Source organism: Filicampus tigris, chromosome 7 (assembly GCF_054856515.1).
Source record: "Filicampus tigris isolate MCC_2025a chromosome 7, RoL_Ftig_1.0, whole genome shotgun sequence".
Classification (NCBI taxonomy): domain Eukaryota; kingdom Metazoa; phylum Chordata; class Actinopteri; order Syngnathiformes; family Syngnathidae; genus Filicampus; species Filicampus tigris.
Genome location: NC_141223.1, coordinates 24484434 through 24500000, shown reverse-complemented (window position 1 = coordinate 24500000; position 15567 = coordinate 24484434). Strand labels below are relative to the sequence as shown.

Sequence of the window (15567 nt, the reverse complement as noted above, 5' to 3'; positions counted from 1 at the left end):
TTGGAAGCTGGCCATATTGTACAGCTCCAGGTGCCCACAGAGCACTGATTATTTTGTCCTCCTTTGTTTCTCCATGTTACCTACACAGAATGCTGTTTGTGTGCATGTATCTAAGTGCTGGATGTGTGACGTGGCAAGTAAATTCTCGATGCTGATTGTCGGTCGCAATGCCATGTGTGTCTTGCCGTTCAAGTTTCCCAACCCACTCGAATGGGCTTACCCCTATTCCCGTTGCGTCAATCGTGACACCCTGCAGATTTACAGCCATGTATGCGAACTGCATTGACTTTATTACTGTATGTAATCACGTCGATAGAATAGTTCAATTCGCGTTGGATTTGAATGTAGCATTGAGAGGACTTTTTGAAGTGGATGACGGGGAATTTGTTGGTCTTCATTCTGTTTAAGTTGCATATGATTAGTCAAGATATGTGGCGCGGTCTGTGTGTCCACACTAAGCAGAAAGAGGAAGGAGGAGGTTACAGAAACGCAGCACAACGATCACAAATCTCTACTCAGGTAGTTCCTGGTGGAACTTTTCAGCCCGGGAATCTTTTTTGTGTGTGAACAAGAGTAGTACACAATCTACCAGTGTAGATAGGGAAGTCCCCAAATGAGTTCCTGCAGTCCCAAAGGGGCTTTCAAAGTGGACTGAGGGACAAAGAAGACAATGCGAGAGAGCGTTTGGTATAAAGCTAAGGTGAAAAAAATCAGTGTCAAAAAACAAGGTAAAATTTAGACACAATTTAAAGCTAATATAATTATACGGTTGTTTTTGGGCAAATTGCAGACTGTAAAATTGTATTTCATACTCCACAAGCAACCTGCATTTGGCATGTGCACACAGTTTACCAAGTTCTTCAGTTAGGAGAACCTGCTGCTAATGAAGGTCTTCTGCAGCTGTTCCTGCTGCCCCAGTAGTTCATAAAATATTACACTTTTTTGATGGTGTTTTGTGTTTGTATTTGTCGATTTTTTTTTAGCAACTTGTGAATATGAATATAGAAATACAAATCATACATATTGCATCTAAAGTATTTTTAAATGGATAATTCAAATATATTTTTTAATGATCTAGTATTTTACTAAATTGGTAGTTCATTTCACAAATAATTTGGTCATGAATATGTTGATTGAGGAGCTAGCTCTTTTCAAGCACAAAAGAACCGGCTCTTTAAAAAGAGCTGAAATTTCCATCACGACTATACAGACCAAAACACATTTTCAAGTAGGCTAAAAGTGAAAGAAGACACTTGAATCTGCAATCCATGTGGTTGAAATTGCAAATGCCCATGAAAAAAAAATAAAGGCACTGTCACTGAAAGAACATGAAGGGGAAATCTAAGGATAAGTATTGAAAAATACTTCCTAAAAAAACACAAAAAACTCATACCCAAATACAGAATAATATTGTATATATTTACCTATTTTTTTGGGTTTAATCTTTTCCATTGATATTTTTTTTCAGTGCCATTGATTGTTCTGGTGTCAACCGATCCAAAACACAATCCTACCACCATACTACATAACAATCTAAATTTGAACATATTTTGTATTGTGGTTTCAAACCATGGCAAATGCACACATAATTCATTATAGTTGAAATACTTACCGGTACGTTTTTGTTTTGCCGTCTACTTTTCCTGCTGTGGCTTTCGACTTAGTTTTGTGTCTTATTTCTCATATCATATTGACTATAAATTATACTGTAGACTGTTTAGTCTAGCCTAGTTGGAGATAAATCAACCTCCAAATTGAAAAAAAAAAAAAAAAAAAAAAAAGAAATTGCACAAAAGACTAATGCAAACATTTCTTTTTGCTTGTACACCATCATCTGTATTGGAAGTTTGACAAATTACATTTCAGTTTGAGAGATTGTTGTTGGAACCCACAATAAATTTTGACGTGCGATTTGTCACTACAACCATGTCTTGCTTCCAAACAAGATGCAATAGTCACAAATCCCTCCACTTTTTGGCATCACAACTTAATTGTTGTACATCTGTCATTCACTGGTTGAATAGCAGTCTACATTATTCAACACATTTTCTTCTTAATGTGGTTGAGTTCATGCTCTGTTGTAGTCCTGATTTCAAGATTTATCTGTAGTGAGAGTCGTTCTTGCTCTGGGTTGAGCCACGCATGAATTCAGAGCATCCTTATTCACTTTTCCTTCTCCCAAAACCAGCATTTATGTTGCCACTCTAGTCGTTTGTAGTTAGTGATACTGGATATTCATTTTTCAAATCATCGCTTCATTGTGCCCTTCATCAAAATTCATGTTTTTGTCATTCTCTTTGCCTATTCCTTGCCCCCTTTCCCAAACCTCTACTTTATTTTTATTTTTTTTTACATTTCTTTGTTTTTCCCTTTTCAACTGCCCCTGCCTCTTTCATGCTCCTTCACGCAGGTGGTGAGTCAGAGATTTCCGCAGAATAGTATTGGTGCAGTGGGCAGCGCCATGTTTCTGCGATTTGTTAATCCGGCTATTGTATCCCCATATGAGGCTGGCATCTTGGAGAAAAAGCCTCTACCTAGGATAGAACGGGGTCTCAAACTCATGTCTAAGGTAAGGACAATTAAAGTGATTTTAATCAAATAATAATTTGAGTAGTTAAGAACAGCACTGCATTTCTTCTTACTGGTATTCTTAATTGAGGTTATGATCAATGATTTGCCACTACCTAAGTGACAGTTGATTGCTGTAAATTCAATTCAATTCAATGCAATTAGGGCATAATGTATAAAGGCAGTGATGTGAACCTTTTAAAATGTTTGCACCTATTTTTGTATGCTATAAACTTAAGTGTGAGCACAACTGAGTGTAGATAAAAAAATAATTCCTTTATTTTCTTATTGAATAATTTATTAAGATTTTTTAAAAAAAAGATGAATATTAATTTACATTAAGAAATACAAAACACATTTTGAAAAGATATCTGATTCTTCCACTAATTCATCAGCTGAAACTTATAGTCCCACGTATATTCTGTAGGGCCACTCAGTGGCATCTGGAAACAATTTTAATTTTAGTTGACTGTTACAGAAAAACTGTCTCAAATGTTTGATCACTGGAGGCCTACATTAATGGTTGTTAATTGTTGTATATAATATAATTGTGAATCCGATCTTTTCCTTTAGATTTTGCAGAGCATTGCCAACCATGTCTTGTTTACAAAGGAAGAGCACATGAGGCCTTTCAATGATTTTGTGAAGAACAATTTCGATTCAGCCCGAAGGTAGGAAACTCACAATGTTGTGGGCACTGACTGTAACTACCATTTCTTGCCTCACCTTCTCAGAATTGCTCAATGTGTAGAAATAGTAAATAGTGATCAGTGGCATTTTCAAATGAAGAAAGTTGGTTAGAAACCACTCCTTACTTGGGAAACTGCACTAAGGTCTCTTACCACTAAGTCTAATCAAAACATCAATTTCAGTTATTTCTTGCAAGGATCAACAAGTGCTGTCCAAAAAAAGAATTAATGATGGATGAAAATAATGGCCATATACTAGCCATTCACTAGTGTGAACAGTAACTGAGGGTTCGGGGCTGGCTGCACTATGACACGTACAGAGGGCCGACAGAACAATATGTCAGATAGACTATTTGGCTATCGGCTCGCTGGCTCACCCACAGTTCCAGTTGGACCACCACCTCTGCTGGCTAGCCTAAAAGTAGCACAAAAAAAAACAGTTGGTGCCTCATCTTTGAAAAACTGTGTCAATGTGGTCCTCAATTTAAAAAAAAAAAAAAAAAAAAATTCAGAACAAAGTTTTAATTTATCCATCCATCCATTATCCAATCTGCTTATCCTCATATGGGTTGCGGGAGTGCTGGAGCCTATCCCAGCTGTCCACGAGCAGTATGCGGGGGACACCCCGAATTGGTTGTCAGACAAGGAAACTGGAGGACCCGGAGAAGCCCACGCAGGCTTGGGGAGAACATACAGTTTTCATTTAAATCTACAAAATGGAAAAAATACAAACTCTAGAGCAGGGGTCACCAACTCCGGTCCTCGAGGGCACGGACACATTCTAAAAAAAAAATGTGACCTCCTAAGCTTTGACAGCTTTTCAAAATTATGCCTCTCAAAATAAACAGTGGCGGCACGGTGGTCAACTGGTTAGCACGTCCGCCTCACAGTGCAGAGGTCGCGGGTTCGATCCCGGCTCCGGCCTCCCTGTGTGGAGTTTGCATGTTCTCCCCGTGCCTGCGTGGGTTTTCTCCGGGCACTCCGGTTTCCTCCCACATTCCAAAAACATGCATGGTAAGTTGATTGGATACTCTAAATTGCCCCTAGGTGTGATTGTGAGTGCGGTTGTTTGTCTCTGTGTGCCCTGCGATTGGCTGGCAACCAGTTCAGGGTGTCCCCCGCCTACTGCCCAAAGACAGCTGGGATAGGCTCCAGCACGCCCCGCGACCCTTGTGAGGAGAAGCGGTACAGATAATGGATGGATGGAAAATAAACAGTTTTTAACTCTGGAACACACTGCCATCAGAAATAAAATCCACCTTGGATTTTAAGATGATCACTTCCATAATTAAAACTTGGTTAATTAAAGAAAAACCTCAACTCTACTCACCTGTAAATAGTGTGTTTTTTTGTTTACTGAATTATGTGGTATGTTTTGTTTTTGTTTTTATTTTAAAGTGATGTATATTTTATATTTTACTGTAATGTTGCAACATAAAGGTTTTATATCGTATACTGTACATGCAATATTGATTATTGAATTGGGTGGTTTCTTTGACATTTTTAATTAATGTATATTTTACATTTTATATTGTACTTCACTATTGTGAAAGCGCCCAACTGGGGACTAGAGTTGAGAATTAGCATTAGCTATAAACCTCTATATGCATCACATCAGCTGTAGTCTTGTTACTATTTGTGTGGTTGTTAGGTTGCAAAAAAAAACGAGCATAAGCACTGATTCTACTTTGAGAACCCACACGTGTTGTCGCATAAATTAATCTTTCTATGAATACAAATACCTGGGACCACCTTTCACAAGTGTACTGAAATTCTCCTTCAACACTATGCAAAGCGGATGACAGTACCTCCTAAGGAATCTCAGTTCATTTGGAGTAAGCCATAATATTATCAGGACCTTCTATTACTCCTTCAATGAAAGCCTTCTCAATCACCAGCTGGTTTCAATCAATTAGCATTCAGGACCACACTATTAAGATCTGTTGACTGTCTATGATCATTTCACATGCCCTTACACGCTTTGTTGCCAAAATTTGAGTGGCTCAAATCTATGCAAATGCTTCCCAGAACAGAAAAACCCACACTCAGTTAACTAGAATCCTGTATGCATACAATTTTGGAACATATTGTATATGATTATTAGATTATTTATCCGGTTTTGAATTTTAATGATGAAGGTATGTTGGAAAGAAAACCAGGCATCATATTGTGGTTCTGGAGGGCTGCCGCACCTGCCCTAATAAAGTGTCGTCACTGATGGTGATTGACTCTGATTGGAATATTAGGTGTCTGAATATTGCAATTGCTTCACTTTTCAGTCTAATTGGTGTCTTCATTCCTTGTTGCTACAGTTTTTTCTTGGACATCGCATCTGACTCTCCACCCAGTGACTCTGTGAACCACAGTCTTTCTTTCATCAGTGATGGTAATGTGCTCGCCCTCCACCGACTATTATGGAACAACCAGGAGAGAATTGGCCAGTACCTCTCCAGCAACAGGTCAGCATGTATGCTATACAGACAAAAGCAACCAGACATACTGTGATTTGTAATCCATCTATTAATCAATCAAGAGTTGGACTACACCCCTGTTTCTCTCCTGAATATGTTTGTGTACATAATGAATGTAGCACTTCAGTTGTTTATTTTATATTAACTGGCACTGTGTGAATTATTTGCTAATGTAAAACCTGACATTCAATCTCTCTAGAGACCACAAGGCTGTTGGAAGGCGTCCTTTTGACAAAATGGCAACCTTGCTGGCATATCTGGGGCCACCTGAACACAAGCCTGTGGCTGACACTCACTGGTCCAGCCTCAACCTGACCAGTTCCAAATTTGAAGAATTCATGACCAGGTAAGATGAATTTTATTTCTTCGAAACTTGTTAGTTACGTGCACAATGCCTCCACATTGTGTCTCTCTACTGAACGACAACCGCTCAACCCCAGCCCGAATGTAATTTATTTCTACTACAAATAAAATAAAAACCTTGAAGATGCTGTTGATCCGCTACATAGGTTGTGGTTATTTCCCGTGCACAATATATTTCAGTTGGTGTACCATTCTGCTACTTTTCTGCTAAGTTTTGACACAGGAAATCTCTTAATAGGATTGCATCAAACATCTAGAACATGGGTGGGCTGTTAATTTTGCAATAGTGCTACATGACTAACTGGTACGTTTGCTAAGAAACCAAGAAAACCATTTTTAATGTACTGTATTTAGAAAAAGCAAATTGTCTTGTTTCATTAAAATACCAAGTGTGTATATATAGTATATTCAGTTATAATTAGGGAATACTACTTTAAAACAAAATTATAAGCGGTCTTTAAAATTACACATTTAGAATTCTAACAATTTTATACGGCAACGCATATTAGCCGTTCTTAGTCACATGTCCCCAATATATCGAAAAGTTGGAAATATGATATTCTTGACAGTTATGTATAATGATGCAGTGATGACTTAGAATAAACCCAATACATACATTATGGTCTGTAAAATTGTAGATTTGCATACAGTATTATCAGGCCTCTTCGCCTTCTTTCCTCCATTGTGTAAGAAATAATAATGTTGCTGAAATAATTAGGATCACTGTTTTCATTTTTGCTTGTCTCTTTTTTTGGAAAAGTAGTGGCGAGAGTGGGTGAAAAGTCAGTAAATATAGCGGAAAACGTTGCTAAGGTGGCAACACCACAGACACAAATCATAGCTCGTGCTTGCTACCTCGCTTGTACCAACGTCCACACGTGGCCACATAAAATAAAAGCACAATTTTCAAAATAAAAGCACCTCATATTTTATGTTTTAATTTTTACTTCATGGTCGCGGTGAAAGCCAGTCAAAAACTGGTGGAGAGCCAGATGTGGCCCTCGGGCCGTAGTTTGCCTAGGTCTAGTCTAGGTTGTTGGGCTTCTCTTACCCATGTGCTAATCATTAAAGTGGAAGTCAACCCAAACATATTTTTTTCAACAATATGTTCCCAGCAGGCCCACTAGTCAAAACACAGCATTCTGATTAATTTTGTGTTTGCGAATATAAGTTAAGCAGCAAAATGCACTCGTTTTGAGCCATCTCTGGGGGCGGCCGTTTTGTATTCTGTTGACTGAAAATGACATCACAACTCCTCACAATGGCCAATAACAGCTCGGATTCAGAAAACAAGTCAGCCGTGAGTGGTCGTTGTGAGCAGTTGTGATGTCATTTTCAGTCAACAGAAGACAAAATGGCCGCCCCCAGAGATGGCTAAAAACGAGGGTATTTTGCTGCTTAATTTATATTCCACAAACACAAAATTAATCAGAATGCATGTTTCAAGTAGTGGGCCTGCTGGGAACATATACTTTAAAAAATATATGTTTGGGTTCACTTGCCCTTTAAGAAAAACAATTAGTAAAAAGCATCACCTTTGTTTTTTGCTTTTTTTAAGAGCACAGTCCAGTAGGTTTCTCAAAACTGAAAGCTCTCTCATTATAACAGGAAACATTGAAAAATATGTTAACAACAGTGTTGCCCTGCAGGTCCCAAGTTTTATTTTGTCTTGTAGACACCAGGTACATGAAAAAGAGGAATTTAAAGCATTGAAGACTCTCAACATCTTCTATCAGGCTGGGACTTCAAAGAACGGCAATCCAGTCTTCTACTATGTGGCTCGCAGGTAAGACCTGAGCATTCATTTTCTTTGGATGCTGAAGCAGTATCTCCTGATCTAATGCTGCATTCACACCAACTGCGTTGGGAGCGTTTTTGGCGGCGCGTTTCATTTGGAGTCAATGTAATTCGCGCGGGCGGGCACGGTTTCAGAAAATCCGCCCATTCGCCCCATACGTCGCGTAGAAAACAAATGAACTTTTTTGCCATTTCGCCTCGCGGCAGCCAATCGGCATCGGGCATACCACATAACACACAGCCACACAGTGTTTTACAGTTCTTGAACTTCACCAAGACAGCAATATTGTTAGCATTAACATCATGTGTTGGCCACTTGATTGCGATGTTGAAAAATGCTGTCGTCTTTACGACCAAGCGAAGCCCCTCCCCTCTCCGCTGTGCACGAATGAACAGCTGCAGCATTGGTTTCAAATTTCCCGCGGTCAAACGCAAGCGAATGAAGCGAAGCGGAACGCTTCATCCGCGTTAGCATTAGGTTTAGGTCTCTCTTTCTCTTAATCCAACCCCCTTTTGACGCCGTAAATTTTTTTATCGTTTGATTAATGTTTTCATAGCAACCAGCGGCTGCACTGATAAAGGCTACTGGTCACCACGATCTATACATGTATATTAAAAAAAAGCTTTAATGTAGAGTAGGCGTTACGTCTGCTTCAAAAATATTGACGATGAGAATGAATTGCGCGGCCCTGCCCCAGTGACAGTCGCGACGTACGTGTTGGTAGTGTAACAACAAGCAACAGGTCGCCCTCAAGAAGAAATAAATATAAATATAAATAAATATATGTCAAAACAACATCAATGTAAATTGTGATGTCATTTTTAATCAACAGAAGTGACAAAATGGCCGCCTCCAGAGATTGCTAAAAAGGGGTGGATTAATGCTTAAAAAATGAATACTATTTTTTTTAATCCATTTACAATGGGTATCATTTATACGTATATTTTCGCTACTCAGAGGGGCCCTGTTCCCCATGAATAGTAGGGGTCCACTGTATATAATGTTTAGTTTAAAATGTGTTTGAAAAATTATACAAGCATCACTCACTTATCGCTGAATCCCTTAGATGCCTTGCAAGCAGATAAAGATAACCATTTTCAAAAAAAGGTTTTCAACAAAGGACGTGGCACAAGAAGGTATTATTTTTCCCCTTTGACTTTAAAATGAATGATTTAATAATAAAACGTGTGACTCACACAGAAACTGACAACATACAGTAATGATAACATTGTTTATTAATTCCAGAGTTAATTTAGAGAATGCTGCAGACAAAATAAGCATAGAAAAAAAATTAAGAGCCAGTAAGCAATAAAATAGCACAGCAAAGAGGCCTTTGTAGTTGTTAAAACTCACAAATTTAGTCTTACGGGCAATATATAAGCTGATGGTGTTGCATCACAACCAAGTCAGCTGCGTTGTGTGTGCCTTTGATCTGTGTGTCAGTCATTTGTCAATTCAATTTCTGGAAATGTTATTTGAGGTGTGTACCATGCATGTCTACTTGATCAATACAAAAATTCTGATGCCTTGGATTAATGCGAGTGTCATGTGTCTGACAAGACACAGCCAGCGACGGATACACACATACAGCACACTCACAAGTATTTGAGTAGAACAAGACTAAAAAAAATGTTTACAAATGTCCTTTTTACAGTTATTGAGGAATTGTCAACTCATGCAATTTCCTGATTTAAATAATCATTTATTTATTTTTATTTTTTTTTATGAATTATTGTAGTTTCAATACACTGTGCATTTTGCGTAAAAGATGTCTTTTTTTAAAAGCTGATCATTATTTGTGTGTATGCATGGTCTGGGGAGGTTCTACATTTGTTTGTAGAATCTGCACAGAATCAAGTACACACACACATTGATGAAACAGATTTGTTTGTCAAACGTGTGTATGCACGGTATAAGCACAAATTTATGGCTATGCACTGGTAGTGAATGAGGCCCAATATCTTTGGTGTTCGATTCCTTTGTTCTCAGTCACAGAAAGAAAATGTGCTCAGAGTATTTTTCAATTACCAGCATTAAGATTGCCCAAAGACATTTTCTTTAGTGCAGATATAGTTAGTCACAATTTTCGTTGACAGAATTGCCATTTGTGGTGCTTTGTTTAATTGAAATCACAATGTCCGAATTATCCACAGTCTGTTTCGTACCAATGCTTTCCAGTGCACTTTCAGGATGGAATTCTTGTTCAGATGTACTCCCTTGGTGTACTTCCAAAGGTAGAAGCTGGTGTTTTGGCTTCTGATTCCTCCTGTGTTTCTGGGGGAAAGGACAAACCTTTGGAAGTTTTCTGAGAGAGGAAGCTGGCAATGGAAATCTGATTAGATGACCTCAGTGTTACTCGTCCATTGTCATCTCCATGGCTGAGAAATGGTGAAGGACCTGCCCAGTCAGTTGTTGTTATCTGCTCTTTCTGAAGTTTGCGTTTCTTCACAAAGATGACCAAGAGTCCAACAATCATTGATACCAGAGCCACACCAATTAATCCCGCCACTACTTGGCTGTGAATTGGTACATTATTAACATTTTCTGTTGGGGGTTCTTTGATTTTATTTGGCTCAGTGATGATATTGACTTTTGAAGGTTTGTATGAGTCAGTGGACTGTGCACTATCCCAACCTGTATTTGTAGATTTGTTTTCAAGAGGCAAGGTTGAAGATGTGGTTGCGGTAGAAATGGGGTTTGAGTCTGTTGATAAATGGGTCATTTCCGGAGTAGAGGTTAGGTCCGTTTGATCCATGTCGTGGCTTTTAGTGGATATTGTAAACGCTGGAGATGCAGTGCTTTTCATCACTCTTGTGGTGTTTGTCATTCCAACTGATGAATTAGTTTTCAGGGAAGTTATGAAGCTTGTTGTTGTTGCTTGAGCCAACTTGATTTCTTCTGTGGTATTTAGAGGAGGTTTCTGGTTGTTAGTGACTGTTGTTAGTTGGACGTGAGTGAGATTTTCTTTGATCTCACCAGTTGTCACTTCAATTATACTGTCATTGTGGCCAAATGTCGTCGCACCACTTGAATGCATTGTCAATGTGAAAACTAGGCTTATGAAGTGGAGGATCATAGTTTCCGTCTGTGTTGTTGCCGCTTGGTGTGTCTTTGTACCTGTAATTATAAAACGTTTTATTTTTCAGTTAAAATGCTACATGAGAGAATGAATACAAAATATTGTCATAGCCTTAAGGCTTCTTTATCTCCCGCAGGCGACATCCGCGAGCACGTCACTCCGGCAATGCTGCACGCATATGGAGTAAGATAGCTGTCAAAATATGCGTGATTTACAATTCGTATCCGTAATAGTAATGATTTGTGTTTTAATTATTTTCCTGTGAGTATAAATCAAAACCGTGAGGGTTTGAATTTTTTTCTTGAGTACAAATCAGAATTGATTAGAATTTTTTTCTTGTGTGTACGAATCAAAATTGTGGGTGTGAAATGTTTTCTTGTGAGTACAAATCAAAAATCTGTGAGTGCATTGCTTTGTCAATACAACTCCCTCTTCCACGACTACGAATCTTCATTACGCACGAATTGCCAGCTGAGCATACGAATCATTTTTGTGAGGCGACGAATCACAACATGCAAATTAAGATGACGTCACGCAGGCTCCCAAGAGCCACGATTCCTCCACCCGCACATGTATAGAGAAGAAGAAAGTAAAGACGGCTATCGCGAGCGCCTCGGAGTCGGACAACCTCCGACTCATGCATCTTCAGAGCAAGTAAAGTTAACAGCATGTATGTCCAATTTATTATTTATAATTTATTCCATAAAATTGTGACTATCTCGAATAATAGCTTTGGACTCACAGGCTTACATCTATGGATTGCAATCTAATGACTCATTTCACTGTTAGCATTAGTACGTGGCTAGTGCAGCTCTGTTTTCACAGTTTAGTAATGTGTAACCATAGTTTAGTCATCTGTACCCACAATTTAGCATGTCGACAAAAATGTATGTTTTGTATGGAAACTGTTAATAGCTCTTGCTAAATAGTTCGCTCCGTTTGTATTGATTAATTAAAGTAGTCTCACAGAACACACAAAAAACAAAGCAAGGCTTGGGGCACGACGGGGGCTTCACATGAGCGCGGACTTTGAAGTACTCGAAAGTCACCGACTCGGTTTTTGTACTCTTTTAATCAATTCAAGCGTGAAATTACCAACTGAATGTATTTTGTAGGTAGGAATGAGTGGACGTGAGTGTGCAATAAGGTATTATACAACTTGAACGAGGCGGTGCCTGGGAGTCATCTGCGAGCAAGCGTCTATACTTGTCTATGTTGACCCTTTTCCGCTCGATGTGACGTCACGTGGGCTAAAAATAGCACTTACGCCGGCATGCTATTAGGGCCCATTAGCTGACAAAAACATGCCTGATGTAAAATACACGAATCAAGCAGCAAACTTACCTGCATCAAACGAAACAAAAATCATCAATGTCAGGTTATTGACGATTACATACATACTTCTGCTTGTCCTTAATCCATCGTTTTTTTTTCTTTTGAAGTTCAACATTTATAGTTTATCGCCTGCAAAATGGGCGTCCATCATAGACTGTTAGACGGACCGGGCCGTCGGCTAGGCGGAATGCCAACTTCTGGTAAACAATGTAATATGTTATGAAAGCTGCGATTATAAAATTATCCACGTGTCTGGTATCATACAGTAACTGCATATCTGATGTTTCTAACAAACCAATCTGTGTCAAAATTGGTAATGAATTCAACGAGTCTTGACTAATCTAGTACAGCCAAACAATGCAATAGACTCCCGCCGGTTCAAGATGACGATGCTCCCTCTAGTGGTTATTTCCCGTCATCATTATGGGGAAGACAACAAGACGGGACAGTCGAAAACTGCCAACAATCGTCACCAAAATCCATTGCTACTTATATTATACCCACTTCAACCTCTGAAATGTTCAAAATAATTGCTCCAATATTTTGAATATCATAACCGTTACTCGTTTAATGTCCAGAAAATCCAAAATATTGTTGGGATCATTATAGTAATTTCAGCACTTGAAGTAGTCCTAAGTAGAGAAGTCAACATACATTTTGGTGAAAATTTATTGCAGTTTTCAAGTGATGTGAACGATCCATCTGGAGTCTGTTTTTCAAGTTACTATATCATTAAATGGCAAGATTTATGAGTAAAGAAACATTTTCAACGCACACTGATTTTGTACTATTTTTTTGTACTGTAGCCACAAAGACAACATGAAAATTGCTTAGCTATTCAACAAGTTATGATGTTTAAAAGCGTGCGCACTCTCACGTCTCAAAAGAAAATGGTAAAGTTCCCACGAGTCACGCTCACTTTCGGTTCATCTTTACTTCTGGTCACGCAACTTGCGGCAGATTACAATATCCGAAATACATAAAATGTCCAAATCACCCGTTATCTGCTTTTTCATTTCGGTTTTTGGAACGAATATTGACAAAACAAGTCTTTTTTGGTTGTTTTTCCAACTTTTTTTTCAAAAAGCGAATTAACTAATGATACACGGATTCTAAGACTTCCACACAGAAGCGTTTTGTAAAGAGTGTGGTGCACAGGCATAACAGGTAGTGTGCATTGAGAATATTCAGTTTATAATAGGGCTTAAAGATTTTGCGTTTTTCGAGCGAAGTGTGGATCTCCATGCCATTATGTAATTGTCAAAGCTGCTTTGTTTTATTTATCTATTTATTTTTTCATTCATTTCTAATTTAAAACGCAAGTCAACCCAAACATATTTTTTTCAAAATATGTTCCCAGCAGGCCCACTAGTTGAAACACGGCATTCTGATTGATATTGCGTTTGTGGAATATGAGTTAAGCAGCAAAAATCCACCCCTTTTTAGCCATCTCTGGTGGCGGCCATTTTGTATTCTGTCGACTGAAAATGACATCAGAACTGTTCACAACGACCAATCAAGACTGACCTGTTTTCTGAATCTGAGCCGTGATTGGTCGTTGTGAGCAGTTGTGATGTCATTTTCAGTCGGCAGAAGACAAAATGGCCGCCCCCAGAGATGGCTAAAAACGTGTGGATTAACACTTACTCCACAAACGCAATTTATCAGAATGCCCTGCTTCAACTAATGGGCTTGCATAGAACATATTCTTGAAAAAAAAAATGCTGAATGGTTATGGAAAATAATCTAACCCCCCGCCACCCCAGTTCCTTTTTTAATTTATTTTTCTGCAAGTAATCTTTATTACAACAAACTATGATATTTGTCATGCATTATATAAAACTGAGGTAAAGGCAAATGAAGTATTAATTCGTATGAAAGACAGTTTATCTCCTACAATTAGCGGTATATACAGGAGTTATATTTACAGTATATGTCGACATATAAATATGTCTTTGGGATTGAATGAGTTAATCAATCAATATTTATTTAACTCGTCCACTGCCAAGGAGATATTTATTTGTCTTTTCACAGTCCAGCCATTCAATCACAGGAACTCAATTATATATTTTTAAATATTTTTCAAACGTTAGGGTAAAAGAGGGTCTGAAAATGTCTGGCACAGAATGAGTTGAGAGACCCCTAGTACACTATAAGACTTTCGGTTGTGATTGTGTATCTGGTTGATCTCGCTTTGAATTGACAGAACTGAAATGTAATAAGCAGAGGTACTCTTGGCCACAATATAGTTTCTTTTCTTAATACAAATAGATCAAATAGTGAATTAAATGACAGGATTGAGTAAATGGTTGATAAACCATGGCTATTTGTAGATGATAGGACTTGATGATCAGAATTGTAATGCAAAAAATTCTTGAAGACAGTAAGAAAGTATTGATGGTGTTTAATTTCTTACCAATAATTGTAGGATTTCTCTGGAACCATATGCAGAATGCCTGTTCAATTGAAGCAAGAGCACTGGGCTTGAACATTAGTCACTGTTCTGCTTACATTTTGAAAGATTGAGTGACTTCTGTTTCAGTTTCAGGAAGTCTTGTGAAACTAGTGGCAATGCATTCTCAATGCCTGTGTTTAACTTAAGCATAGTCCCGCTAATAAACATAACTGCCTAACTTTTTTTTTTGTCAAAGTCAGATTTTTGCAGGAAATTACTCTCCATAGTCCAATGCAGATGTTGCAAAAACGCCTTTCTCAAAGACAAAAGATGAGTTAGGCACTTCTGTTATTATTGTGTCATTACACCAGAACTGCTGACCTTAACTCATTCACTGCTGGACGTTTTTAGACCCTCTTTTACCCTAACGTTTTTAAAAAAAAATTGAAAAAATATAAATAAATTCCTGGGATTGAATGGCTGAAAGGACAAATACGTCAATGGCAGTGAAAGAGTTAAGGGCATCAACCAGTTACAGATTTCACTATATATATGTACATTTGTGTTGATACGGGTCTGGGTTTTAATCCTGAATAACGAATTTATGGGTTCATATACTATTGAATCTATCAAAAATGGCAACATGTACCGTTGTAGTTGCTGTAACCATGAAAGTACAACAGAAAAAAGTTGCAGGGAGATGAATTGAAAGATCAATATACCCTTTATTAATACTGTGAGGAAAAATGTATGAATTATATTGCTCTTTATTTTGAATATTACATACAGTACGAAGGGAAGCAAATGAAGTGCACACTTGGCTCCATTTTGCTCATCGAAGAAACACACTTTTCATTAGCCTGAAATGA

At 38.2% G+C, this 15567-nt stretch overlaps 2 protein-coding genes across 4 annotated transcripts in view; one reads left to right on the top strand and one right to left on the bottom strand.

Moving 5' to 3' along the window:
• Window positions 1-15567, top strand: part of LOC147145345 (neurofibromin) — a 110107-nt gene that overhangs the window by 59439 nt on the left and 35101 nt on the right. For all 3 annotated transcript variants that reach the window (XM_086035502.1, XM_086035504.1, XM_086035501.1), the window contains 5 exons: window positions 2411-2569; window positions 3142-3239; window positions 5570-5716; window positions 5928-6074; window positions 7767-7877. In XM_086035502.1, coding sequence (XP_085891628.1) covers window positions 2411-2569; window positions 3142-3239; window positions 5570-5716; window positions 5928-6074; window positions 7767-7877 — 662 coding nt within the window. The remainder of the gene's footprint in view (window positions 1-2410; window positions 2570-3141; window positions 3240-5569; window positions 5717-5927; window positions 6075-7766; window positions 7878-15567) is intronic.
• Window positions 9137-14811, bottom strand: LOC147145347 (uncharacterized). The gene is made up of 2 exons (XM_086036160.1): window positions 14720-14811; window positions 9137-11006 (listed from the first exon to the last, which is right to left on the bottom strand). Exons 1-2 carry the CDS (start codon window positions 14793-14795, stop codon window positions 10093-10095), a joined length of 990 nt encoding a protein of 329 aa, XP_085892286.1. The 5' UTR covers window positions 14796-14811; the 3' UTR covers window positions 9137-10092.

What these genes read in the sequence shown, in the direction of transcription:
- LOC147145347 (XM_086036160.1), bottom strand. Translation starts at nt 14,795, where the DNA reads ATGTTCAAGCCCAGTGCTCTTGCTTCAATTGAACAGGCATTCTGCATA. An exon ending in GAGAAATCCTACAATTATTG is followed by an intron (nt 11,007 to 14,719) that starts GTAAGAAATTAA and finishes TTATAATTACAG; the next exon opens with GTACAAAGACACACCAAGCG.